The sequence below is a fragment of the Laccaria bicolor genome, genomic scaffold, assembly GCF_000143565.1.
Source record: "Laccaria bicolor S238N-H82 LACBIscaffold_1 genomic scaffold, whole genome shotgun sequence".
NCBI classification, from domain to species: Eukaryota; Fungi; Basidiomycota; class Agaricomycetes; order Agaricales; family Hydnangiaceae; genus Laccaria; species Laccaria bicolor.
Genome location: NW_001889872.1, coordinates 746196 through 771262, shown reverse-complemented (window position 1 = coordinate 771262; position 25067 = coordinate 746196). Strand labels below are relative to the sequence as shown.

The 25067-nt window shown below is 48.8% G+C and overlaps 8 protein-coding genes across 8 annotated transcripts; 3 read left to right on the top strand and 5 right to left on the bottom strand.

Moving 5' to 3' along the window:
- Nucleotides 1-74: 74 nt before the first annotated feature.
- On the bottom strand, nt 75-1453 carry LACBIDRAFT_242941 (uncharacterized protein; the record flags this gene model as incomplete). Its single annotated transcript, XM_001873277.1, has 5 exons — nt 75-466; nt 524-602; nt 657-872; nt 921-1346; nt 1394-1453. Coding segments are annotated over 5 exons (1173 nt in total), but the record flags the coding sequence as incomplete, so codon positions are not given.
- Nucleotides 1454-1677: 224 nt separating this feature from the next.
- LACBIDRAFT_300921 (uncharacterized protein) lies at nt 1678-4153 on the top strand (the record flags this gene model as incomplete). The annotated part of the gene is made up of 4 exons (XM_001873881.1): nt 1678-2892; nt 2945-3025; nt 3085-3654; nt 3707-4153. The coding sequence occupies 4 exons, from the start codon at nt 1678-1680 to the stop codon at nt 4151-4153; spliced, it is 2313 nt and encodes a 770-aa protein (XP_001873916.1).
- Nucleotides 4154-4229: 76 nt separating this feature from the next.
- On the top strand, nt 4230-5958 carry LACBIDRAFT_300920 (uncharacterized protein; the record flags this gene model as incomplete). Its single annotated transcript, XM_001873880.1, has 2 exons — nt 4230-5541; nt 5591-5958. 2 exons carry the CDS (start codon nt 4230-4232, stop codon nt 5956-5958), a joined length of 1680 nt encoding a protein of 559 aa, XP_001873915.1.
- A 250-nt stretch (nt 5959-6208) lies between these two features.
- Nucleotides 6209-7756, bottom strand: LACBIDRAFT_300919 (uncharacterized protein; the record flags this gene model as incomplete). Its single annotated transcript, XM_001873276.1, has 3 exons — nt 6209-7561; nt 7613-7690; nt 7748-7756. The coding sequence occupies 3 exons, from the start codon at nt 7754-7756 to the stop codon at nt 6209-6211; spliced, it is 1440 nt and encodes a 479-aa protein (XP_001873311.1).
- A 233-nt stretch (nt 7757-7989) lies between these two features.
- LACBIDRAFT_243689 (mitochondrial 54S ribosomal protein MRPL51) lies at nt 7990-8461 on the bottom strand (the record flags this gene model as incomplete). The annotated part of the gene is made up of 2 exons (XM_001873275.1): nt 7990-8177; nt 8227-8461. The coding sequence occupies 2 exons, from the start codon at nt 8459-8461 to the stop codon at nt 7990-7992; spliced, it is 423 nt and encodes a 140-aa protein (XP_001873310.1).
- A 2681-nt stretch (nt 8462-11142) lies between these two features.
- LACBIDRAFT_320686 (uncharacterized protein) lies at nt 11143-12184 on the bottom strand (the record flags this gene model as incomplete). Its single annotated transcript, XM_001873274.1, has 6 exons — nt 11143-11352; nt 11403-11576; nt 11630-11713; nt 11735-11797; nt 11851-11975; nt 12032-12184. Coding segments are annotated over 6 exons (807 nt in total), but the record flags the coding sequence as incomplete, so codon positions are not given.
- A 154-nt stretch (nt 12185-12338) lies between these two features.
- Nucleotides 12339-13601, top strand: LACBIDRAFT_186781 (uncharacterized protein; the record flags this gene model as incomplete). The annotated part of the gene is made up of 3 exons (XM_001873879.1): nt 12339-13058; nt 13111-13230; nt 13286-13601. 3 exons carry the CDS (start codon nt 12339-12341, stop codon nt 13502-13504), a joined length of 1059 nt encoding a protein of 352 aa, XP_001873914.1. The 3' UTR covers nt 13505-13601.
- Nucleotides 13602-13633: 32 nt separating this feature from the next.
- On the bottom strand, nt 13634-25039 carry LACBIDRAFT_300914 (dynein heavy chain protein 1; the record flags this gene model as incomplete). The annotated part of the gene is made up of 21 exons (XM_001873273.1): nt 13634-13884; nt 13940-14221; nt 14272-14464; nt 14519-14679; nt 14732-15787; nt 15841-18248; nt 18295-19001; nt 19052-20942; nt 20992-21447; nt 21500-21850; nt 21901-21976; nt 22030-22317; nt 22367-23479; nt 23532-23577; nt 23626-23639; nt 23690-23769; nt 23824-23918; nt 23971-24055; nt 24112-24676; nt 24732-24978; nt 25034-25039. 21 exons carry the CDS (start codon nt 25037-25039, stop codon nt 13634-13636), a joined length of 10371 nt encoding a protein of 3456 aa, XP_001873308.1.
- Between the last annotated feature and the right edge of the window lie 28 nt (nt 25040-25067).

The following is a 25067-nucleotide window of genomic DNA, read 5'->3' as shown; positions in this document are numbered from 1 at the left end:
ACTATTACAAATTGTCATGAGGCGGTATACATAACGTCCAATTCTATGCGGGAATATTTCATGGATGTCTCTACCTACCGTGCGCCATGCCCGTAGGATGCATACTGTACCCCGCCGTAATGTGCCTGTTGTTGAGCCATGGCTTGGGCATGAGCACGGGATTGTGCGAGTGGGTCAGGCTGAGGCACTTGAGCGTGGACTTGGGTCTGAGCCGCTGCTTGAGGATGGTTGTACACTGGCATGGGTGGTCGAGAGTACTGTGATGGGTGGGGCATTTGTTGCTGCTGCTGTTGGCCATGGGGATGAGGGAAGTTGAAAACTGGAGGCGGCATTGAGCCAGGGGACGAATTCAAACCAAAAGGAGCTGTCGTTGGGGCGGTGGTAAAGTAAGGATGAGAAAGAGCATCGGCAGCCGAGATCCGCTCGGCGGGATCGAACTTGAGCAGTCGTTCTAGTAGGTCAATGGCTGTAAAATAGAAATGTGTTCAGATGCGAGACGTTGGAGAAGCTGCTAATCACGTACCCTGCGGCGTCGCCTTGGACAACACTTGGCTAAAAGGCATCTTGGCGTATTGGGGAAATGTCTTCGTCTGAATATCTGGCTGGGTGATCGTTCCTGGGTGAGGAATGCGTTGTTGTTTAATGAAGAAGCTCACAGTTTCCTTGGCCATCTTCTGTAACTGTGCTGGTGACGGAGTCCCAATTATTCTCATGATGTGTAACAACTGGTCTTGATTATCACGTCCTCGAAATAGTGGAACTCCGGAAATCATCTCCGCAAAAATGCATCCACAGGACCACACGTCGATCGATGTGCTATATGTTCGCGAACCGAGCAAGACATCAGGAGCGCGATACCACAAGGTGACCACCTGCAGAGAATAAGTGGTGAGAAGGGGAGAGAGAGATGAATGGCGTACCTCGTTGGAAAACGTATTGACTGGTACGCCAAACGCTCTCGCCAGCCCAAAGTCGCCCAACTTTAGCTCTCCCTTACTGTTGATCAAAAGGTTCTGTGGTTTTAGGTCTCGATGCAAAACTTGATTTTCGTGGCAGAAAGCAGTTCCTTTTAAAAGTTGAAACATGAAGCTCTTTACTGTGGCGGGATCTAGTGCTCCGCGATCGCCTTTTTGATCCATGTATTTCTTCAAATCTTGCTCGCAATATTCGAAAATGAGGACTAGTTTAGTTTCTGTATGTATGACGTCGTGGAGGCGAACAATGTTAACGTGCTTGAGTTCCTTCATGAGGGAGATTTCGCGAATCGCAGTGGATGGCGTTCCTTCCTCGGCGTCGAGATGGATCTCCTTCAGGGCCACAATCTCATTAGTAGTCCTTGATCTGCCCTGTAGGGTACCGTTGAGCCACGCCACAGACGTGGATAAGGACGAACCTTGAAGACTGTTGCATATGTTCCTTCACCTGTTTTGATGTTAGCAGGGGAAGACGACGGCGAGTGGAAGCCAACCTAGTTTCTCTAGCTAGAATACGATTAGTAGGAAGCTGCATTATCAATACATTGGAGGTCATACCTGAATATAATTCATGTTCGTGGTTAGAGAAGAAAGGCTTTTATATTGCAAGAATATTAGGTCACGGTGCCCATATATTAGATAGATATCACGTGCCTTCCACAAAAAAAAGACGAACTTAAAATCTCCCCTTGTCCAAATTACCATGTCCCAAAAACTGCACAAAAGCGGTCCCAAATCGTCTAAAGGGAAAGCCGCATCAACGTCCATTATTTCCCAACCGTCCGTGGAAGACACTTCAAATCTTACCGCACTTTCTTCCTTCTCTGCAGATGGAACTCTCTTCGCTTTCCTTTCCCTAGCTGTCGATAAACACCGCCTACGCGTTTATAACACGGCCTCTGCTCAGTCGGTTGCAGAATTTACTGTAGACTCGGCACGCGTTTCGTCTCTTACATGGACCTGCTTAAACCTCTCCGTGGATGGCCAGATTCCTTCACCTGATGATTCAACAATCCAGCCTAGCAAGAAAAAAAGGAAAAAACGGAATAGCATTGCCGAAGCGGGCGAACAAATCAGTGGGACACAGGTGGTAGTTTTGGGACTTACAAATGGTGTTGTTTTGTTTTTCTCCCCCACTCATGGACGGGTTTTGCGGGCTCTTTCTCATCCCGCGAGCTCATCACCTATCCTATGCGTTGTATTTGCGACGGAAGGGGTTACTTCTTTTGCTTGGGCGTCAGCTGCCGATGCCACTGTTCATCTTTGGGATATACAAAAAAACGAACTGTTGGACAGATGGAAGAATGATGATCGTGTTGCGTATTCTTCTATGGCAGTCAGGTATACAGCAGATGCTGGGCAAGCAGAGGTTTTATTTGCCCGCTATTCGATGCGCCTATTATCTACCTACGGCAATGCCGACCTCTCAAGACGAGAACAAGTGGCTTCGTTCACGGGTCACGCCTCACCGATTCAACTCATACGATGGGAGAATTCAAAAGCACCTCCAGAACAATTCATGTCCATGGCGGAAGGTGATCGGTTCATATACATTTGGAAAGTTGCGGATGGGGTTTCTTCCGAAGGAAGCCCTGTTGCTTCAATAGCCCTTGACTCAGACGCGAGAACGTTTTCCGTCACTGGATCTACAGTGACGGTGGAAAAACATACCCTTGCAACCCTTTCAGCGTCCGGCAAAGTATCAATATTTCCTCTACCCGACGAGCTTCCCTCGCCAGTGAGCACTGGCGTGACATCACACAAAATACCAATGCTTCTCCCACGCTCCATTATTTCTTCGTCCACCGCCAGTAATGCAGTTACCCCAGTTGTCGCTGTAACATTGGATCAATGTGATCAAGGATCCGTTCGTGTTGCTCGCCTTGTAAACGGTGTTCGGCCAATTTTCGATCTTGTGGTAGGTTTCTATCAATGGTTTACCATGAACGTTTATCTCATAGTGCACACAGCGCTATTCAGATGACTCCGGTAGCTTCATACAAAATGTAGAGCTTCATGAACCCGACCTTAGGTTTCCCAATCTAGAACAGGTCTGTTTTATTTATGCCTCTCGAAAAAGTGACTCCATTTATATTTACGTGCACTCTAGACGGATCTGAATCACCGATACGCCGAACCGTCGTCCTTGAAGTTAGGCAGCGGGATGGATCTTGTTCACGACCAACAGACGGAAGACCTCGAATTTAAGAACGTTGATGGTCATTTGGAAGTCGATCTTGCTGAACTCTCACTCGGCCAACGCCTCACAGCAGTCACTGAAAACAAAGGACGACCAATGTCGGATAGTGACGAAGATGACGACGATAGCGAACCACATCACCAGTCAAAACCTACCACGAGAAAGACTCGAGATGATATTGCAGTTGTTCCCGCGAACACCCTGACAAGAACATTGATCCAAGCTTTGCACTCGTCGGATACCCGTCTACTAGAGACTTGCCTTGCCCATTCAGACCTTGATCTAATTCGCAACAGCGTTCGCAGATTACCCCCTCAACTAGCGATCCCATTGATAAATGCATGCGTGGAACGGCTTGGAAGGGGCTCCCGGTCTATAAATATGAAAGGCGGTGGCGGAGGTGCTAGCTCTCAGCGTGGAATGGGTCTCATCACTTGGGTTAAGATGGTACTCGCAGTACATGCAGGTCACTTGATGACGGTTGGTCATTCCTTCCCCTTGCTAATACTTGTTTTGACCTTTCTCTTGGCAGATTCCTGATCTTGTTGCACGTCTTTCAGGCCTACACGCCACTCTTTCTGCGCGATTGGCTCTACATGAAAGCCTCCTGTCATTGAATGGCCGCCTGGATATGGTGCTGGCCCAGATTGAGATGAGATCGTCAGCTGCACCCGCCCCTCTTGCGCCACGAAAGGGCAAGTCCAAGGCTGTCGCTCTAGAGAAGAATGTCAAGCGGTACGTTGAAGGAGAAAGCAGCTCGAGTGACGACAACGGGGATGTAGATGTGGAGGTTGAGAGTGGCGACTCTGATGATGGCAGCATTGAGGATGTTGAGTTAGGAGGAGAGAGTAGTGATAACGAGACAAGCGACGAGGAGGATGAAGACTCTGACGAGAGCTCTGAGGGTCGGACAATGAACGGATTTATTGACGATGAAGCGGAGGAGTACAGTACAGATGATGAGAGTGAGGATGAATAGATCTAATCTTATCTAGGCTGTTATGTCAGCATAGTTATTGAGCTCCTGATCTTGCTGTTGTTGTTCTTTTCTCATAATGAGTGGCTCTTCCCCGAATCCGTCAACTGTCTCCCCACTCCCAGTGTCGTCGCTGACCACCAGCAGCATAGAGGAGCAGCACGCGGAATCACAGCGAAATCTCTACCAAGCCTCTGTTGCACTCGAAGCTGCATATGATCGCGTTCGCCGAGTCAGGCGTAGTTTGCTGCAGCTCTCGGGTACGCTCACAGCCTCAAATTCTCAACCTCAATCATCCACCTTTGACAATCGTCAAATTGGGCCGTCTCATGAAGCAATTATTCTGACCGGCGACCCTCTTGTTAGGGAAGACGAGCAGTCCACACCGGCCAGCCCCCCATTCTTTCCTCCTTATCCATCCCCAGAGCAAGAAAGACAAGCTCCTTATCACTCGCGAAATTCTCCGGCGGAGGGTATGCGTAATCTCAATTTGAACAGCTCTGGTCCATCAACTACCCGCCGAACCTTGCAACCCCATCCTAGTTCAATTTCGCAACCATTCCGTTCGTCTGGAAGCCCTTCGCATTCTCTCCTGCACAGATCGTTGTCCGATGCATCACAAAGTCTGCAGGTCGGGATCCATCGCGATGATCCGTCCACTGCTTTGGGTAGACGAGTTGCGGCCAGAGAGGCGGCAGGCCGCTTAAATTCCTCCGCGTCACACAGAGACAGCAATCCAGCGGACCCGGGAACATTACAATATTTTGGACATTTTCAACGCCCGGACTTGGGAAGGTTAGATCCTTTGATAGAGGATGAAAGGGACGATATTATAGCTCGGACTTTAGCTTTAGAAGGTCGAAGGTCGGCTCGTCCTCACCCGGTTTCCTTGCGTTCTCAGGAAGCTCGGAGGTTGCAAGGCGTGCGTTCGGATACACGCCAGCTTTCTCGTTCATCCTTTTCAGATCGCTCAGAAAGACTTTCCTTATTGTCGAATTTCCCGGCTCAGAACCTCACGACCCCGCTATCATCTAATATTCCTCGCCCTTTACTGTTTGATGAACCTTCGAGGTATGCTTCGGCTCGAGAAGAGATATTGGATGAGTCACCACTCAGAAGGAACTATGTTATCCATAGAAGACTTGGTCCAGACGGGGAAGAGCGAGTTCATAACATCAATCTGGAATGGAATGATGATGATCTCCCTTCTTGGTTGCTTTCCAGAGGTCGGGATCAAGAGGATCTCCCCGTCTTTGCTGCGGGACCCCTTCGAATGAGCCCTAGTTCAAGTAACAACGACCAAAGTTCATACGACAGCAGGGTCCATAGTACGAGAACAGCCAATACGTTGGTTTTCCCTCCCGAAGTATTGGCTCGTCGACGAGGTTGGGGTATGTCCCCCAGTGCTTCCAACTTTCTTACCTCATCTGTCTTCTGCAGCCCGACTAGATCCCGACGGAAACGAGATACCATCTGACGAGGAGGAAGAGCTAGAACGCTCAAGGACGGAATATCGTATACGCGCACTGTACCAAGCACGAATGTCGGCTCAAGCTGCAAGTGGCTCGGGGACACGCTCAACTCACAGTCAGGCGTCTTATGACGGTGTCACGGCGAGGACGTACAATAGAAACTTTCGAGTCGCTCCCGTCAGCTATCGCACACCTGAATTCAGCCGTGAAGCCACACCCTTTCTTGTGGATCCGCTTCCGATGTCACTCTCTGAGATGATACCTTCATCGAAAAGCGGCGAGACAGACGATCACATCATTATCGTCCCCAAACATGCCAGCTTGGCCGGAAGATAACTTTCATCTAACGCCATTGGGTTTTTGTACAGAGCAATACCAGCACCCAGACAAGCTAACTTATGGTATTTACATGGCCGTGTTGTTAGATATTGTGCCAAATGTATGGGCCAGCCATGGCACTTCAGGTGTTCACCTAGAAGATTCTACAGGCGGTAAGCCTCAATGCTGGATATAGGTCAAACCTTTGATATATTCAGGGGCTGAACGGCATCAGAAGGTTTGAAAAGCAAGTGAGTAATGAAGGATCCTAAGTTCCAGACCATGCGTTGCCCATGCGTTCCAACCAAGCCCTAAATCCTCGCGTGCTCGCGGTACTCCTCACACTCCCCACGCTATGCGCACTTTTAGCGGCCGTACTTTGAACACTACGAAAACTCTCAAGCGACGGCGCGGGTCGCAGCGAAATACCGGATTGAGCTATGTCGGTTGACTTACTGGGGTTGAATGTGGAGGTGGTGGAGCGCGGTAATGAGTTAAAGGTGCCCAGTGCGTATGGGCCAGATATTGTGGGTCGAGGCGATGTCGAAAGGAGTTGATTTCTGGAGGGGGATGGGGCATCAGGTGCTCTTCGGGTCATGATGAACCGTTTCAGACTGCTGGCTTTTTCCTTTTCTGGGGTAGGTGCACTGGGCTGAAGTTCTTCGCACAGGTGGGCTGGACCAAGCTGGTGGTCTCTGCCTGGATAGATGCTCCTCTCCATGGACACCGGCATGTCCATGTCCATCCCGTCTACATCTATTCCCATGTCCACACCATGCCCAGCAACATCACGATCGATCCTTTCGTCGGCACTCCAATAGGAGGGTGCCGCATAGTGAACAGTGGGGGCGTCCACAAACTTGACCGATTTGTGCGCGGTAGTGGTGGAGTTCTTTGTGGAAATGGACGACGTTCGTGTCAAGATTGATTTGGATGGACACGAGGCAGACAAAGGTGGTAGTCTGGGGTCATTGTTCCGGCGTTGGTATGTCCTGCGTGGTTTGCTGCAAGGGACAGCAAAACCAGGCGAGATTGGTGTTTCGGGTGTAGAAGATGAATGCGAAGAAGTGCTCGAAAGTGTTGATGCGATCGATGCAGGACGAACACGCACAGGCCTTGATGGAGACGTGTGGTTCAAAGTGGAGAAAGAGGAATACAAAGTGGGAGAAGGGGAAGCAACGTTAACTGAAGGAATATATTTAAGCAAGGGGGCGGATCGTTCGGAACGGGACCGAGGACGGAGGATCGTTGGCCAGAAGGGACTGATTGAATCAGATGGAAAAGTTTCGTCCTGCCGATCCCTCTTGGGGGCAGGTCTTGGGCCAGTCTCTGTGCGGGTGCTTGAATTTGAAAGGGAGCGGGGGACGGAAGAGGGGACATCTTGCCCGCTCCGGTTACGAGGGCGAGACGTCGTTAAAGAAGGGGAGTGGGTGGATGTACATCGACGAGAATCGGGGGGAGATTTGGGTCGGCGATAAATCCACTCGGAACTTGGAGCTGAAGCGTGAACAGTGGCAGAGCGGGAACGACGGGGAGGAGGTGTTGCAGGTCGGACACAAATATTCTCGGGGGATAAAGGTAGGTTAGTGTCTTCACAAGATATTGGTTTCTCTGACAAAGGCTAGTTGCTGGTGTCAGTTGAGGGTCACTCTAGGCATAACTCAAAGCTCACTGGAAAGTCGAAGATAGCACTGGCTTCTAACCACCGGAGTTCGTCGATACTCAGCTCGTTGGAAAAATCATCCGCAGCCTGACGAAGAAAAAAAAATGAGATGCAATGGCAGAAAAGTTGTGAACGACGACTCACGTCCAGCATTGTGAATGGGGGAGCCTGGGGGGCAAAGCTGGGAGTAAGGAGGCACTAAAAAGAGAGGAAGTAGTGCTAACGCCACAGGCTAGCGTCTTGGCGGAGTCTTGTCGCCTGGTTCTCTTTGATACATACCTAATACCTCGCGATGTACACGTGTAAGAAATGATGAAGGGGGCGGAAATGAACGAGGTGATGATAAGATTATTAAACCCGTACAGCAGGATTAGTGTCACGTGGGACTACAACGTTGGCCTATCTGCATGAAGACCGCTCCATATGCCTCTCGCAGCCTGGGTAGTACTCTCCACGGGGCGACGTTTGAGGGGTTTGATTTTTGCACCTGATGAATCGAGCAAAAGGCGGACTTTTTTGTGGATGCCGGTGACCTCGAGGGAGTTGAGGGGGATGACCTTGTCGCGGTTGTTGACTATAAGCCGTCATGAGTGACTGGTGTAGAATGAAAGGATGGAACGAACCATAAAAGCCACGGACGATAGGCTCTTTCTGACTGCGCTGCCTGACGACGATTTCTACATGGGGGTTTTGGCGTGCCAGAGACTGTAGGTCGTTGAGAAGAAAGGTGCGTGTGTTTTCAGATGAGGGCCATTTATTGCAAAACTCAAAGACGAGCTTGCGTATATGTGGAAGAAAAGCTGCGTGCCCGTTTGCAGGTGTCGAACGCAACTGAGCACGGAAGATGGGCAAAGGCATAAGTAGTTCAATCGGAGTTTAAAATTGAGTGAAACGCACTTGCAATATTTTATTATTGCAACGTCAGGAATGGCTAGAGCAACGCGGTCAACGACATCAACCCACCAACAACAACAGCGACAAGACCAACAACGAAAGCGAAAACGAAGCCATGATCACTATGAAGAAGACTATCTTGCAACAAAACACCTTCGTACAGACGACGACACCGTCAATGATTTGAATATTCATCCAGGACACGGTCTTCAAATCCTCACCGTTCTCGAGTTGGAGGACAACCAGGGCCTGCTAGACCGCGTCTTTGACTCCCATTCTCTTCGCTCTCTCCTCACAAACCCCTCGCCGTTGTCTATCGTACGCGACGCAGTTCACAATCTCTTCCCTATCTCTTCTTTGCCTCGCGCCCGTCCTTCTGCTGCTGCTCAACAACAACTTCGTTTCTGCAACCTCGCCCTCTCTCTTCTCAACCCCATTTCAATCTCAACTCCTCTCCATATACAATCCATCTTATCATCCGAAGACCCACTCCCACCACCCTCCACCTCTCCCACCAGAAAATATGCCCTCGTCCAACATCTCCCCGCAGGTGACTATTGGTCATCTCTTGACGCCCCACCTTCCTCCCAATCAAACATATCCCTAAAAGACCTGCCTACCGGCCATGCAGAGCTCGTCGCTATCCTCCATTCTTCAATGAACGCCACCCCAGATACTCCTCAAACCCTCGCCTCTTTGTCTTCTAAACCCCTCGGCCACAAAAAATCACTTCCTTTGCAGAGACGCGTTACTACCGGTTCTTTCTTGGACTATGGCACTTATGCCAGTTTTGCTCCCTCTTTTGACCATGACTGCGAGCTCGTTGGCAGGAGACAACTAGGCGAAGTTCTATACCGCCAAGAACAGAGGAGAGTCAAGGCAGCAGCCGCCAGGAGAGAATCTCTAGAAGGTAGAGGTAACATTCAAGAGGTTGGAGAAGACCTAGCCGTTGTCGCAGAGCCTCCTAAAGATGTGGATACTGACGTCAATGCCTTGTTGCCTCGAGAAGAAGTGGATGCCATCAAAGCAGCCATGAACAGTCTAGAGTTGGAAAATTCAATACAACAACTTCTTGAACGAAATCGTCTTGCTCTAAATCGTTTAGAGGAGTTGCAGATCCTTCGCCTTACCGAAGGCTCTAATTCTGCGGCTGAAGAGGGTTCAGAGGAATGGGAGACAGGTTCGTCTCTCGGCTCTTTTCATTCTGATCCAACTCACAGAACCCCGAAGCTCAATGTATTCTTGATTCGCTTACTGTTCTTTCATCCCTTCGCCCACGGTCCTCTGAACCCAATCTTCCTTCCCTTGTCCCTCCATCTCCGATTCTCAGGAAATTGCATCGCACCCTTGCTCTTGAGCCATCACCTGGGTGGCATGGTACTCTGCCTACCAGTAGAACTACAGCGCTACGCGACGATTCGACAGTCAAAGTCAAAACCTCGGCCGTAGGACCTACCATCTCCACCACCTCTGGCCCCGTACCTATCACAGCCACACCCGTCACGGCTAACCAACCTCCGCCCACTGCTTCATATCAGGGTTATCCGTACACGTACGCAGCCAATTCCCAGCAAGCACAGCAGGCCTATCGAGCTCAGGGTGCCGCAACCACCTACACCCCATATAAGCCATCCCAAGCTCCAGCTTATTTTCAAGGTTATGTCCCACCAGGGACCCAGCAACAACAAAGTTACTATAACCAACAAAGCTATGTTGGTACATCTAACCAACAGCCTTACGGCTCTGGGGCAACAACCCAACAGCCTTACAACTATCAAAGTTGGTTTACTCCAAGCCAATATCCTTCGCAAACGACGTCTGGCCGAGGAACACCACAACCGACCGTCGCAACGCCTACAACGTACGGCAATTTCTTCAATGCCGCTACTAATCCTGTTGCGAACAACGGAACTCCGACACCCGCTGTTCGTACTCCAGCTGTGGCCAACACCGTTGCGAGCAACAAGATCGCTGCCCAGCAACCGATAACCACCACAGCTTCTTGGATCGCTACACCACAAGCAACAGCGCCGACATTGCCTTCCCATTTAAGAAGCGCCACACCGTCCCCCGCTGTAGGTTATTTAGGAGGGTATCAAGTGCAGCCTCCTCCCGCCACGCCCGCACAATAGTACTGATTGGTATGTATGTAGATAGATGTCGTAGTAAATTTTTGATGTGATGGGTGCAGAATCGTTCACCATCCTCGCTCCCCAACATCCAACCTGGCTTTGACGTCATATTCCTGCAGCTGAAACTCTCCGTAAAGTATTCCTTATCGCCCCCTCAGTACCTTGCACTGGCTATAACATGCTCAGGTTAAGGTGCTGACGAGGTTCCGCTTGATGTGCAAAAATCTCACCACATGTGTCACCCTCTGTCCTTCAATGTCATGGAATCCACGCATTTCCTTCCCACCTTGCCAGATTTCGGGAGCATGGAATAACGAGCTGGCTGGCGAGTTTGGTAGATTGGGCGCCTGTATTGGAAGGATTCCCCAAAGTCACATATGGATGGAACAATGAGCTGGTCAAGCAAGGTAGATGGTGCTTCTGAGTATAGATTGCCAAGAGCAGCATGAGTGCTTCACAACACGAGATGAACATGACAAAAGATTGGTCACCAAAGCACACAGACAACAAGTATTATGTTACATCTTCAACTTCCATCCAGTCATCCTCCTCATCCCCCTCGGAAGCACCTGACATCCATCTTGCAATTGAAGAGATGAAGTGATCCTTGAGTAGAGTGCTATGGGGGGGTGGATAACATGTGTTGACTTTTGACCATGGTTGCATTATGGTCAATCCGTTGATATCCCTGGTGCGAGGATGGAAAGAGGTGACAATGTGGGTCTATTGGATCATTGAGCACATGAATGAGAAGAGAGCATAGAAGCCCTTACATTGGGATGAATGGAAAATAAGTGTGCCTCAAATTGGATATGGTGCGTAACACAAAGCAATAGTCCATTGTCAGTTGAGTTCATACGGCGTGTATCAGAGTTCTGGCGACTAGAGCTCCGGATAGCAACTGAGTATGGATCGACAACAATCTGTGAATACTCTTTTCTATCCCACTGAGCGGAATAGTAGTGAGACTACTGCAGACAAGATGGAAGAAGCGACGCACCAAATCATGATACTGCAAAGGAAATATGTGGGCCCCAATAAACAACTCGGAATCGGCCTTATACAAGTACGTCGCATCCTCATCCTAGACTTGTGCGATACACACAACGCAACCCTTATCACGAGCAATTAGGCGAGATTTTAACGCAGCGCTTTCCTTGGAGTTATCCTAGCAAAACTGTATTAGAAAACACAAACAGGTCTAAAGTTGAGTTGACATACACGCTGAGATTGCCCGCCTTCACCATCAGTGGTGGAAAGTTTGCCAGAAGGCGTGCCTCTAGGCAAAGCAGCTTCTTGTCTGAATGTTAGCATATAATGGCAGTTATACTGCTGGGCCTCCCCAACTAGATGCAGGGAAAGTTTAACAGTGGAACATCATACACCGGTATACCAACCATACCGACAAGATATTCTCCAGGGCGAATGGTTCCCTCAACATCAACAACCTGACGATCCTGCAACGTTTGAAGCTGGAAGTCGTTTGGTATGATGATTTCCTTCAACAGGCCTAAGAACTCGTTGACGGATCGCGTTTCTTGCAGAGAACTACCGACTAATCCACCAGCATTAACAAGATCAAGCATAATAAAGAAACTGGACATACAGATTTTAGGTACAGATACCTCCATAGTTCGTACTGATGCAGAACGTGATGGAAAGGAGATTAGATAGACGCTTTATTTTGGTTTGCATCCTCCAGATCTGAGATGACCACTGAATCGTTTACCATCCTCGTTCCCGCAACATCTGCCAACATCGGTCCTGGCTTTGACGTCGTTGGCCTCTCATTATCCCTGCAGCTGAAGCTCTTCGTAAAGTATCCCTTGTCGCCTCCCCCTCAGTATCTTGCACCGGCTATAACATACTCAGGCGAAGGTGCTGGCGAGGTTCCGCTCGATGCGTACAAAAATCTTACCACACGCGTCGCCCTCTACGTCCTTCGATGTCATGGCATCCGCATGTTTCCTTCTCATCTCGCCATCATTGTCGAGAACGAGATCCCCTTTGGCCGTGGGCTTGGCTCTTCAGGCGCCGCCGTTATCGCAGGCGTCCTGCTAGGCAGTGAGCTCGGCCACCTCAATCTGCCAAAGGAGCGTCTTTTAGATTTCGCGCTTATGGTCGAACGCCATCCAGATAATGTTACCGCCGCCCTGATCGGCGGCTTTGTGGGGTCCTATCTGAAAGAGTTGGATGAGCAGGCGAGCGAGGCGGCGAGTGTACCGCTGAGTGAGGTCCTACCTGAGTACCCTCCCGACGCAGGAGAGGACTGGGGTCTAAACCCACCTGTCCCACCACTAGGTATAGGCCACTATGTGCGTTTTGGGTGGTCTGAAACCATCAAAGCGGTCGCCATCATCCCAAGGTTCGAATTGAGCACTGCGAAAGCGAGAGAAGTCTTGCCGACGCACTATTCTCGCAAAGATCTAGTAGGTTGTAGTTTTTCTGTCTTGTCCTGTCGACTTCATCGGTCTTGCCCAGGTTTTCAATTTACAGCGCTTAGCTGTTCTTACAACGGCATTGGGTCAAACTCCCCCCGACCCAGACCTCATCTACGAAGCTATGAAGGATCGTGTACACCAACCATTCCGCAGGTCTTTGGTGCGTTTTGTGTGCGATTTCTCTACCCAAGCCCTCATACCTTACAATCTATAAGATTCCTGGTCTTCCAGAAGTTACATCGTCGATTACACCTTCTACGCATCCCGGTCTACTTGGTATTTGCCTTTCGGGAGCAGGTCCCACCATCTTGGCCTTGGCTACACATGGCTTTGAAGCGATTGCTGAGGATGCGCGTAGCATTTTCAAGAAATTCGGAATTGAGATTGACTGGAAAGTCTTGGAGGTAGCCCCTGGTTGCACCATCCATCGATAATAGACGAACAATTCCATGGTATAGGGCAATTAGATAGTCTACATGTTGTGAATGATGTTGTTCCATGCCAAGAAAAAATAGGTAGATCTACACGTAATAGGGGTATCGAGACTCAATGTAATGTATCCACTACCCTCCAGCGGTAAGGCAGACGGCTCTCATTGCCACCAACGGACCTGAACTGCGGTCAAATGGCAGATCAACTGTAAACAAAACGTCGCTTCGATCGTTATTCAGGTAAACGGGCAAATTGACGTGACCATCCCGAGCGGAGTCGTCAACCTGCACCCAACGGAGTTGGGATGGATTGAGTCGAACGGTATCTCCGTCGTTCAGAACAAGCTGGTTGGTGGACCATGATGCACCTTCCAACGCCAAACCTTAAAAAATTTGCCCGTGAGTTTTTCGTCCTACATCCAACGAACCTTCACGTACCATCGACAATGAAGGCACTAGGATCATTGACACGCTCGAGATCGAGGCGTAGAGTCAACGTCTCCAAGCTCCACTTCTTCTTATGTGCAACGGACTGCCGGGTGGCTGTCACGTAGGCTTCTGGGAAGAACAAGCCACCCAGCCAAACTTCCACATTGTTCAACTTGTCCAATTTAGCAATAGAATCCAGCTGTGACAATCGTCGTGAAAAGTTGGCAATCCATCCTGAGACTGCCATCGCTTTGTTCACTTTGTAGCGCCGCCAATGTTCCGGAATTTGACCTGCTTTCTGGTCAAAACGTCACTAAAGGCAAATTCGAAAGGCTGCATACCTTTCGTCAAAGCGCTCATCAGGGTTCGCAGATGATTGGTTTGTTTTAGAGCTCCTTCACAAACTTTTACAACATCGGTCAAATCTTTTCGAACTTGATCCAGAAGTTTTCGGCCAATGGATCCCTCGCGAGAAAATAGACGGTAAAGTGGATCTTGGTGTTCGGCAGATTGTGGAGTAAGAGTATTGAATTCCTAGAATTCAATGGATAAGATGACCATTATGAATGACAAGGAAGCAAAGCTTACAGAGGGTAATTGAGAAAGCCATTCACGACAACGGTCCAACAACGTCCTCATCCACGCAGGCTGTTGTGACGTCTGGGATTTGGCAGCAGCTATGGTCGCAACATCTTCGTCATCATCGGCCAGCATTCTCATTTTGCGAAGCTTTCCCAGCAAGTCATTACCTAATGGATGTGAGCGGTGCTGTTAGATTGATATATAGAAGATGGGCGTTACCTTGAGCAATAGCGATTACACGCTCAGCGGTCGGAGGAAGACTCAGCCAAGATGGGGGTTCCCGGTCAGGCAGCGCTTGCACCCAGGTCAAAAAATGCTCCATCTTAGTGCCATCCGGAGCCTCGAGCAATTGGTCCCCAGTCAACGTGGGTACGAGGTTGAAATCTACGTTGTACGCCTGGGCGGTAAATAGTCCATCTACGAATGAGTTGAGGATCCTTTGATCAAAGTCACTGTCAACTCTTCCTCCATAAACTGACTGCTTAACGAGCGTTCGTAGCGCATCCCAAGGGATCGAGGCAGGATCTATGTTTGCCCGTCCCTTGGAAACGGAGTTCAGCCAGGCGTCGATGGTGCTGAAGGCAGATGCCATATCGGAATCGTTGAAATCATAATTTTTGCTCCAGCCCAAAGGAACGTAACGGAGTCGCTCCTGAACAACGGCATGGAACCAAGCAAGTAAGAAGTATAAACGTATTTTCTCCGCAGGACCGTGAGAAAGGCGATGCGAAGGAATGTTGCGCAGCGAATCTAAAAGGTTGGCTTTTATTCCTGGTGGAGGCTCGTTCATGATTAGGCGAGACTGCCTCAGAATGTTGACTGGGATAGAGAGATTGGCTTCCATAGTCAGGAATAACCGGAAATTACGATGGGGATTGAGTGTTTGAAGTTTCTTTTCTAGTTGACCAAGCCAGGAAGGTGCCAGATGTACATTTTTGAGCAGAACCCACGTCCCTTGCCTTGCAGCTGCTGCGATGGCTTGGTCAGCAAGTGTGAATCCCTCTTGAGATCCCATGGCAACCGATGTCGAGCGAGCTCCTGTATACTTGATAAGGTTTTCGACTCGGTAGCTGGCGTCGTAACCTGGAACCGACACTAAAGCAACTGCGGTGGCAGCAGGAACTTCGTCAGAAACGATGGAACCCAGTTCGTAAGTTGACTCGGCAGAGATGTCTGCTTCAAAGACGGTTTTCACAAATATTGCGGTGGACTGCAAGAGACGGTCCGGCCGGAAGCATTTCATAATTAGCAACGCTCGTATGGCTTCAACAGCGGCTAAGGCGGAACTTAATTGAGTGGAGGGATTTTTAAAAAATCGATAAACTCACGTGTACTTGGCTCCCATGGGGTTGGAACCAGATGCTCTGGGGTGTCCGATTGCAGGAAAGGTATCCAATGATCCTCGTGTTCCGTGATGTGAGCTTGTACAGGTTTGAAAAGAGTCTGTTTCGCAAAGTTGTTCAAGCGATTTAACTGATCAGGCGACAGCAGAGGGTGTTGCTGCTCCTGATGCGAAACTGCCACCGCAGGTGCAAGCCCATCACCACTCTCTAGAAGAAACTCTAACTCATCTGTGATTTCTTCCACACCCCGCAATTTGACCTGAGCAAGGAGCATTGCGAGCATAAGGTGATCGCGGTAGAGCAAGGCACGAGATGTACGCTTGTACACAACCAAAAAGAGGTCCTTTAACAAAATTGAGCGTCGGCTGCTGTAGTCTGCGACATTTTTGAGATTTGGATTGTGGTGCAGGATATAGTCAAATATATCTAGGAAGAAGCGGAGAGAGAATTGATAAAAGTGGTTGGCCAGATTGAGTTGCTCTAGAACGAAGAACACCGAACTGCAAGCTTGAGCGAGAGGGAGGTATTCCGCTGTCACTTGTTCAACTTCTCTCATGACAACATCTGTTTCCTCCACCTTGCGCGTGATCTCCGCAGCTTCACGCTTGAGAGTTTCAAGAGTGTCAATGACCTTGTCGTCGTCAAGGATGTTTCCAGATGATTCATTGAGGGCTTGGAGTAGGAGCTTCTCAAGAGTTCGCAAGCGAAGGCGGAACTCTCCCTGGACCTTCATCAAATCTGTCCGCTTCCGTTCTGTATCAGGCCGTTCAACCTTCAATACCTGATCGAGAGATTGGCTTTGCAAACTGCTTCGGGTCATCGTGAAGTTGACAAATGTGACACGGCTGCAGATATCAGGAGAAAATTCGACGGATGGATCTCTGGTGGACAAGAACATTGTGAAAGATGGTGAAAAATCGATGTCTTGGCTTCCCAATCGAATAAGTACTCGACCGCCTGTGCGTCGAATTTCTTTGTTGAGAACAGCGTTCAGAATGGGATCCAGATGTTCAACATCTTGAATTAAGAGTGGGTTTCCAAAGCGAAGGGCACTCTCCAGGACTTTCAGGAAAGCTTCGTCTAAAAAGCTCGTCACGGTTATCTTGCGCTCTTTGTATTCGTTCAGTAAGAAGGTGGTTGCTTGTCCAGTTGGATCAATAATGAGAGGATAACGATTGAAGCGTTTGAGCATGATGGCATTTTCTGTTGTTAAATTGTCCGAGGGCAAAGACTTTGATTGCCAGCTTAGACGGTCATCGGCTGTCGATAGATATTCCGTGAATGATAATTCGGGTTTGAACTTGATGTTTGCTTCAGCGAGATGGTTGGACCATTCCTGCCACATTACTTCGCGATAGTGTTGATCGAAGAATCCCCCGTATGCGAGGAATGCAGCAGATAAAAGGACATCCCCGACAATTGTGCTCATCTCTGCTTCAAATGTGCGACTTCCATCCTCCCAGCGACTACGTTCAGAAGACAAGCTCTCCAAAAGCTTCATGCTCCGGTCGACTTTGCTTTGAACACGCTCCATCTCTAATTTGATAGCCTGAGTTTCGCTGATGAGGAGCGCATACTCGTCCTTGTACCGGGCAATCTTGGACTCCAGCTCTGCGATCATATGTATGATTGCACTAGCCTGCTTTTTAGTAGTCTCGGCTTGGATCTCCAAGGATTGCACTTCGTTCCGTAAGGGTTCGACCTTGTCAAGAATTTCTGAGAAGCGGACTTGAGCCAGAGCCCATTTGACAAGAGGCCCACAAGCTTTGCTTGCTCGCTGAACTGTTTCGAAGTTGTAAGAAGGACGGCTAAGAAAATCTTTCTTCATCGTATCACGAAGTTGCCTCGTCATTTGAGTGGTGGTATCAAAGTTGACGATCCGCTGAATGAAATCGTCCCGACGAATGATGCCTTGCACGGTGCGCCAACTATCAATCTTGTGACCAAGGATGGTACAAACTGATTCCATGGCCAATTTAACCGCCTCTGGAGGGTTGGCCATCGTACGTACTTCTTGAAGATGTTGTTTCTTGATGTTGCTAACAGCAGCTTGGGCGTCAAGAACCGCGGGCTCGGCATCTGCTAGATCCGCCATGACAACGGCGCGACGTTGTTCTATGTTGCGGTCTTGCTCAACCAGTGCTGCTTGAATTTCGATGGACGCAGCCTTTTTCTGCTCAGCTTCCTGCTGATCAGCAACCATTCGCTTGAGCTTCTCATTGGCCTCTGCATCTTTCGCTTCCAACTGTGACCGCTTGATGGCGAGACTTTTCCTGAGTTCCTCAACTTGAGTGACAGTGTCTTTCAACTTGTCTAGACCGACATGGAGATGGCGTTGTTGTTCTTCCAGTTCATCACGTTTTTCCGTGTAGAGTCTGACATAGTGGTTGATGCTACGCAATTGTGAGCAAGATGATCAGGCCGAGAAAGTGAACTTACAAATCCAAGTAATGCCGTGGTGTGACATAGTTGTAGCGGCCTTGACGCCGACTGAGGCGTTGATTGATCGGATGCAAAGATGAGTGTACATGAACCAAGGCGTTCACGACTGCCGTTCGATGGACTGGAGGCATAGAGAGTCCACGGTATGCGACAGGGAAATGAGCAGGAGGGCCGTATGAGGGCAAATCAAGATCAAGGGTGTGGGTGAACTCCATGCCGACTTGGTAGAACGCTTGGTCAGACCAATCCCCAAACCAATCGAGAACGCAACGATTGAACAAGGCTGGAGATGTAGCAGCTCTCGACGCAAGACCGTTTTCAGGAGGATTCATTGTGAAGACCACGTGAAGATTCTTGGCCACTTGTTGGGTGAACCATCGATACAATTCTTCTGGAGAATCCAACATCAGACCATCACGCTGGGAACCCTCTTTGCAAGCAGTCATCAGAGCCGCATGCTCATCTCCTTCGAAAAGACCTGGAACCTCAGCATTGGCCAATAACGTATTCATGCGTTCCAAGAAGCCCGAGTCAAGCACGTTGGATTCATCCATGATAAAGCAGATCTTTTCGCCCTTGCAACCCGATCGGCGGAGAACCGTCCGCAAATCATCATCGAAATCATCTCCGGTATATTTATTGGAGACTTTGATCTGGAAAATACTCAGACCATTCATCCAAGCAACAAATCGAGACAATGTGGTCTACAGAACAGTCAGAAAAATGGAGGGAATTACCATCAAGAGATACATACCTTTCCACTGCCACTAACACCAATAAGTAGAAGATGGCCTTGAATTTGCCGAAACACACGGTCAATACGGAGGACATGGTCCAGAACATCATTGAAAAGGACGAGTGGGACATCGAGTTCTTCCTCATAGAAAACGCGAAGGCGGGCTTTCGTGTACTCTCGCAGGGTTTCTCGATCAACTGGAATATAGTTCTTTGATGTCCAATTGGAGAACAAAATGGGACGAATCAATGCTTCGTCGCGGTTGATAGTCGGGAAATGCTCCAATGCTGCTGCATCAATGTTTTCGTCCGTCCACAACCTTTCTTCTTCAGAGACGAGACGATCTTGGAATAGGCGCAATGCTTCATGGGCCCAAATACGAACAAGCCCTTCAACGGAAAGAATTTCCAGCGGGCGTATGGCTTCATAAATGCCACGGACCCAACGTGTAAGCTCTCTGGGGCTGTAGACATAGTGTGCTTGGACATCTGTCGTGAAACGCTTCTGTGAGGCCAGATAGAACGAAACCATCGCATCCGTCAGTGGTTCGGCATACGCACGAAGATTGGGAACCACTTTGAGAAGTGCTCGATTATAGGTTCCGTAAATTTGCTTCAACGAGATCTCTCCAGGATAGTCAACCATTACCAAGGGGGCATGGCGAAGGAATCGGTGACTAAGCGGAACTCGACCAGGATCAGTTGGCGGGTTGCAGGCTCCAACGAATTGAATGCGTTCCAGCTTGACCCATGCCATATCGCTCGCTCGCCAATAGCCTCCGCATTCTACCAGCTGACGGAGAAAAGAAATAACTCGCTGCGTGCCGTATTTATCGGCTGCGGGCAAGTTGATTTCATCACAAAAGACAACGAGCCAGCGACCAATCTGAATGGGTGCCAAAATAACACCATTTGGTGTCTTGCGATATTCACAATACTGTTCAAAAGTCTTCAGGATAAGTTCGGGTGTAGTTGCACTCGAGAAATTAAGTCCAACGACTTCCAGGTCGGGGAGTTTTCGCAAAGCACTGAACAAGGTCATTGTTTTCCCTGAACCTGGAGGGCCACAGAGCATAAGCGGTTTATGTTCTGAAAGCCAAGAGTAGAGAACTTCTTCGTGGCGTACCGTGTCCATGGTTGGAACCACGACGTCCGAAGCTGTTACCGCATGAGCTTCAATCTCAATGACAGGAACCCTTGATTGCCAGGCGATCCAGTCGCCACTGGACACCTGAACATCGTAGTCGATTAATGAACTGCCAGGCGCCAATGGTGGAAGGTCGATGCCCGTCTGTTTGCGCAGAAACTCGCCCATCTCGGCTCTTAAATCTAGTTTGGCATCTCCTGAAAAGGCCCAAATGATGCTTATGAGAAGCCGCTTTGTGACATATTGCTCCACACGTTCGAGAGTGAGTGGGAAATCGGAGTGTTGAATATTGTATTCGATAACGTTTCGAACAGTTTTGTTCATGAGTGAAAACAGTGTGTTAAGAGCACGAGTTGTGGTGAAGTCCATGATGTGTTCAATCGATTCGGCAAACACGAGGGCAGAGCTGACGAGTTCACCCTCTGCAAAGTAGCGATCGAGAATTGATGCGATTTGCTTTTGTGTCTCCAGATTTGCTGACGCAGTCGCGTCTGAGCTTAGCGTGTCCACGCGATGGCCAAGAATATCCCCAGCATCTTCTTCGTCTGCGTCCAGGGGCATGAACGCCAGGGTGGCAAGGTAATTTCGATAAACCATGTATGGTTCGACCACGTCCTCGCTAAACCAAATCATCCCACAACGACTAACGGTGGCTAGGGTTGCGTACTTCAAGTGCTCGACTTCGAACATGATTCGGACATTAGGAGGTAGGTTGAGACGTTCTCCGTTAGGTAGTGTGAGCAACTTGTTATCGTCGAGGACACTAAAGTAACTTCAGCTGCCCGATATCACTACATAGGCAGGAATCATACCTGTTCAAATTTTCGACCCATTCTGGATCTACGTCACCGTCAAAAATGATCCAATGTCTCTTCCCACTTTCTCCGCGAACATCGTCCACGATCTTACGTAAAACATGTGTGAAGAGCCCATCATTCCACTCTCGAGTGGTTGGATCTAAAGTGCCGTACAATGCGTCTTTGTGTATGGCCTTGGGATCAATGACGTATGAGACGCCTTCTACACCGTCGAGGCGTTCGAGGGCAGCGAGCAAAACTTGCCACGCGTTCGTCTTCCCGGTTCCTGATGGGCCAACCATCATCAAACCATGCTGAATCTTTTGTATCTGGTAAAGCTGAAGGATCTTTGAAACCCATCTTTCTCCTTCGACTAAGCGCCGTTCCTTGCAGACTCTAAGAATCTGTTCGCGTAGAGCATCTAAATCTACCGGCATGTAATCAACACCTGGGAAAACGTCGGCTAGAAGGCTGAAGACTACAGCATTAGCTTTACCAGGATCTATGAATGGAATTCTGGTACCTTGTAAGCAAGGGAACGTCATCGGCCACCAGTTTCGGAACAATAGTTTCGGTAACGCTTTGAATGAGAATAATTTGTTCAGAAATATTGTCGGACAGCCCAACAACTTCATCTCCTTGTGCTTTTGCTCGGGTGCTTTGCAGTCGCTCTCGTTTAAGAATGCCGGCACTGGCAAGCACCGCTTTGAGTGCCCTGAGACCGAAGTCGTAGTGAGGTTGAGGAGAAAGTTGTTCGTCGCAAAGGTTGAAGAAGGGGACAATTTTCGACGCGAGGGATTCGGCTGTCCGGAAACCTTGTGAGAACAGCATTACTTGAGCGATGAGCTCGCGGTCAGGACGTGTCATTGCCATCCTACAGAAAAGACTGAGCTAAATTGGATTGTCAAAGTAAAGTCGACATACGGTCTGAAGAGTTTGGTGAGGTTAGGAGGTAGCTGTGATCGGCCAGCGTAATTCGGATTGGTAGTGATGAATATACCTGGATACAAGCGAAATAGGCTGAGAAGACTCAATCAAAACAGAACAACTTACCAATATTCTTGTTGATCTTTAAATTCTTCCCCACTAATTCAATTTCCACATTCGGGTTCTTAACCAAAGACGCCAGGCCTTGCTGAATGGCTTGGACTTGCTGAGAAACAGCACTGAGGATCCGTTCTTCAAGACGATTGAACTCGTCAAAACACCCCCATGCACCGACTTGACAAAGACCAACAAAAATGCGCCCCATAGCTTGGAAGTCAAAAGTCTCATCGCAGCAAAAGACAAGAACGAATCGGCCTAGTTGCACTCCGAGAGCTTTCACAGACTCGGTCTTGCCTGAAATGCTGATTCAGCTCAATTATCCCTTGAAATACACTCCGCTTACCCGTCCCAGCAGGTCCAAAAGGGGCTCCACCCAGCTGATTGTCGAGAGCTTGGGTCATGGTCAAATACACTCTATCCGTAAGAGGTGTTTGAACAAGTCGATCGGGAACTCCAAGATATTCCCAACCATACGGGAATGAGGCATCTGCGACCTTGATCGAGAGTCTGTCTAAAGGATTCTCGATGGCCTTGTCTAGGTAGAAACGCATTTGATACAACCACGTAAACCCTTTTGCATCGAGGACGCGTTGCTGAACAAGAGTACGTGTCACATCGCGCTGATGTACTAGTTCCGTGATGAGATGCTCGCACTTTCGCCGCGTAACCGGGGCAAGCTCTTTAAGAACTATATCCGACAGGAGATCAAGGGCTTGGTGGATTGTATCCAGAGATGACTCGGGAGCTTGAGCAGACTCTAAAGAGGCTTCCACAGTCGATGTCCATGCAACTTGGACGGCGAGCGTGACAAGCTGGGCTGGGTATTTCTCCATCCATGTCATGAACTGCTCCGCGTCAAGTCTGGAACCCTGGCCGTAAAATGCTTGCAGATCGACAACAGCATCCGTTAGCAAGTTCGCCAAAGACAGGCGCATCATGCTTTCTATCCTCGCCAACCAGTCATTGATTTTTGGGAAATCCTTGAGCAATATGGGTTCGGAAAAATGAACTGCCTCTCCTTCTCGAGACGACATTCCCTGAATCTGGGTCAGGTCATCGTCCAACTGGATAGTTGAAATGCCGGCAAACATCTTTTTCAGGTGTTTCATGATCCGCAAGATATCCTTGCTATTTCCAATGATTTCCAGCAAGTCTTCATCTCCGACAAAATAAAAGCGAGGAAAGGATGATCTCTCGCGTTCCAAGTACTCTCCAAGCGCCTTTTGAATCTTGTTCAGTAGATCCGCAAGGCGCTCCAAACTCTTCTGTATTCCTTGGATATTCATGACGTCGATGACGAAAGGTGATTTGTAGACCTTTTTCATCACGGTCAAAAACTCCGCGTTGATATTTTGAAATCGAGCACTTTCCACAGGGAGAAGATGCTTTATATCTGCACTTCCCGAGAAGATACCTTCCAAGTAGACCCACTGGCGTTGCACATCAATCCAAACATCTACCGGTCGCCATATTCAGAGTGAGAACTTGAAAAGGCGAAGAAAACGGACCAAAGAGAACGTGGACCCTGTTTAGTTTCTCTTCCCAAGAACCAGCCTTATAAATGTTAGTTACGACCAGTCATTATTAGTGTTGAAAACATACCTCCTCCTCAAAGACTACAAAGACGTAATTAGACTTGTTTGAAAACAACAAGCGGTAATCTCACCTTTATAGTAAGGAGATAATTTCATGGCAGTAAGGGAATTCAAGTTCTCGCTACACTTGTTGAAAAGGTCATCCCAACCCCTTAAAAAAAAGGAATTAGCGTAAGAAGAAAATGCCTGCATTACATCCTCCTACCGAATGAGACGGCATTTATTTTGGTAGTTCACCAAATCCAACGTGTAGCTTGTCCAGGTTTCCTTTACTTGTTTGATGTATTCTTCCAATGCCATCTTTTCGCCGGTCAATGACAACCTGAATTAACCTGATATTGAGGTAACCCACCTCTCCCTGGGCTTGTACAATTGTTTCTTTAATGAGCGACTCGTTCTTCTTGAGATCCAAGTCGTAGACATGCCCAAGGGTCATTCTTGTTAGAAGCGATTAGTTATGCTGTTAAAATTCCTCAGAATGTAGGTCACATACAACGTCAAGCTGATTTGTGATGGCAATCGTAAGTTTTTGAAGAGTTGCTTCCAATGCCGGTCCTTCAACGCCTCAGATTTTAGTTCTGACACAAGCGCATTCGACTTCAGCAGACCACGAAGCACGTCTTGTACATATTCAAAGGCTGCATATTGCCGCATTCTGGTTGGCATTTCCTTTGTAGAGCTCAAAAGCCCGTCAATGTGTTGCCTCAACTTCCTAGGCTGAACCGTCGCCCAAGCCAACTCCCGCAGTTCAGTGATCTGGCTCCAAATCCCGGAAAGCGCTGTCCATACGGCTTTCAAGTCTCGTAATTCTTCAAACACAGGTTCAAGTCTAGTGTGCCGCATCAACTCGAGATCAAGAGCTTCTTTGGCGCGACACACAAGGTCGTATTCTTCTTGAACGCGGTTTAATTTCCCCTCGAAGACGTTGATGGTATTCATCGCTGTGTCGGCGCGCATATTCCCTTGCACAGGGCGTGTCTGCTCCCATTCTTGTAGGATGTCGTTAATTTTATTCTCCACAATCTTGTCTTCAGCCACTATCTTCAACTGCAATCCAGCTGTAAGATTGGACGTCAGTTTTTCATCTGGGAACATAAGTTCAAATGCTTTCACCAAGTTGCTCCTGAATGGAATCGTTCTTTCTTTTCAAAATCTCGTTATAAGCACTCCACTCCCCTCTAAGTTGATCGCTATAGAGCCAGTCGTCTGGAAATTGGTATCTAAATCGTTCGAGTGTCTTCTCCCCGTTGGCGCATAACTCTATCATGGGACCCCATGTCTTGGTTTTCTTCTTCAAGTCCTGTACGAATGTGATGAAGGTGACAGCAGCTGCTGTGGACGAGTTTGCAGGAGCAAACACCTGGACACGAACATCAGAGCGAGTCGCGGCGCTAGGTGATGCAGATGAAACTAACCTCCATGTTGCTGAACAAACTGACGACGACGCGT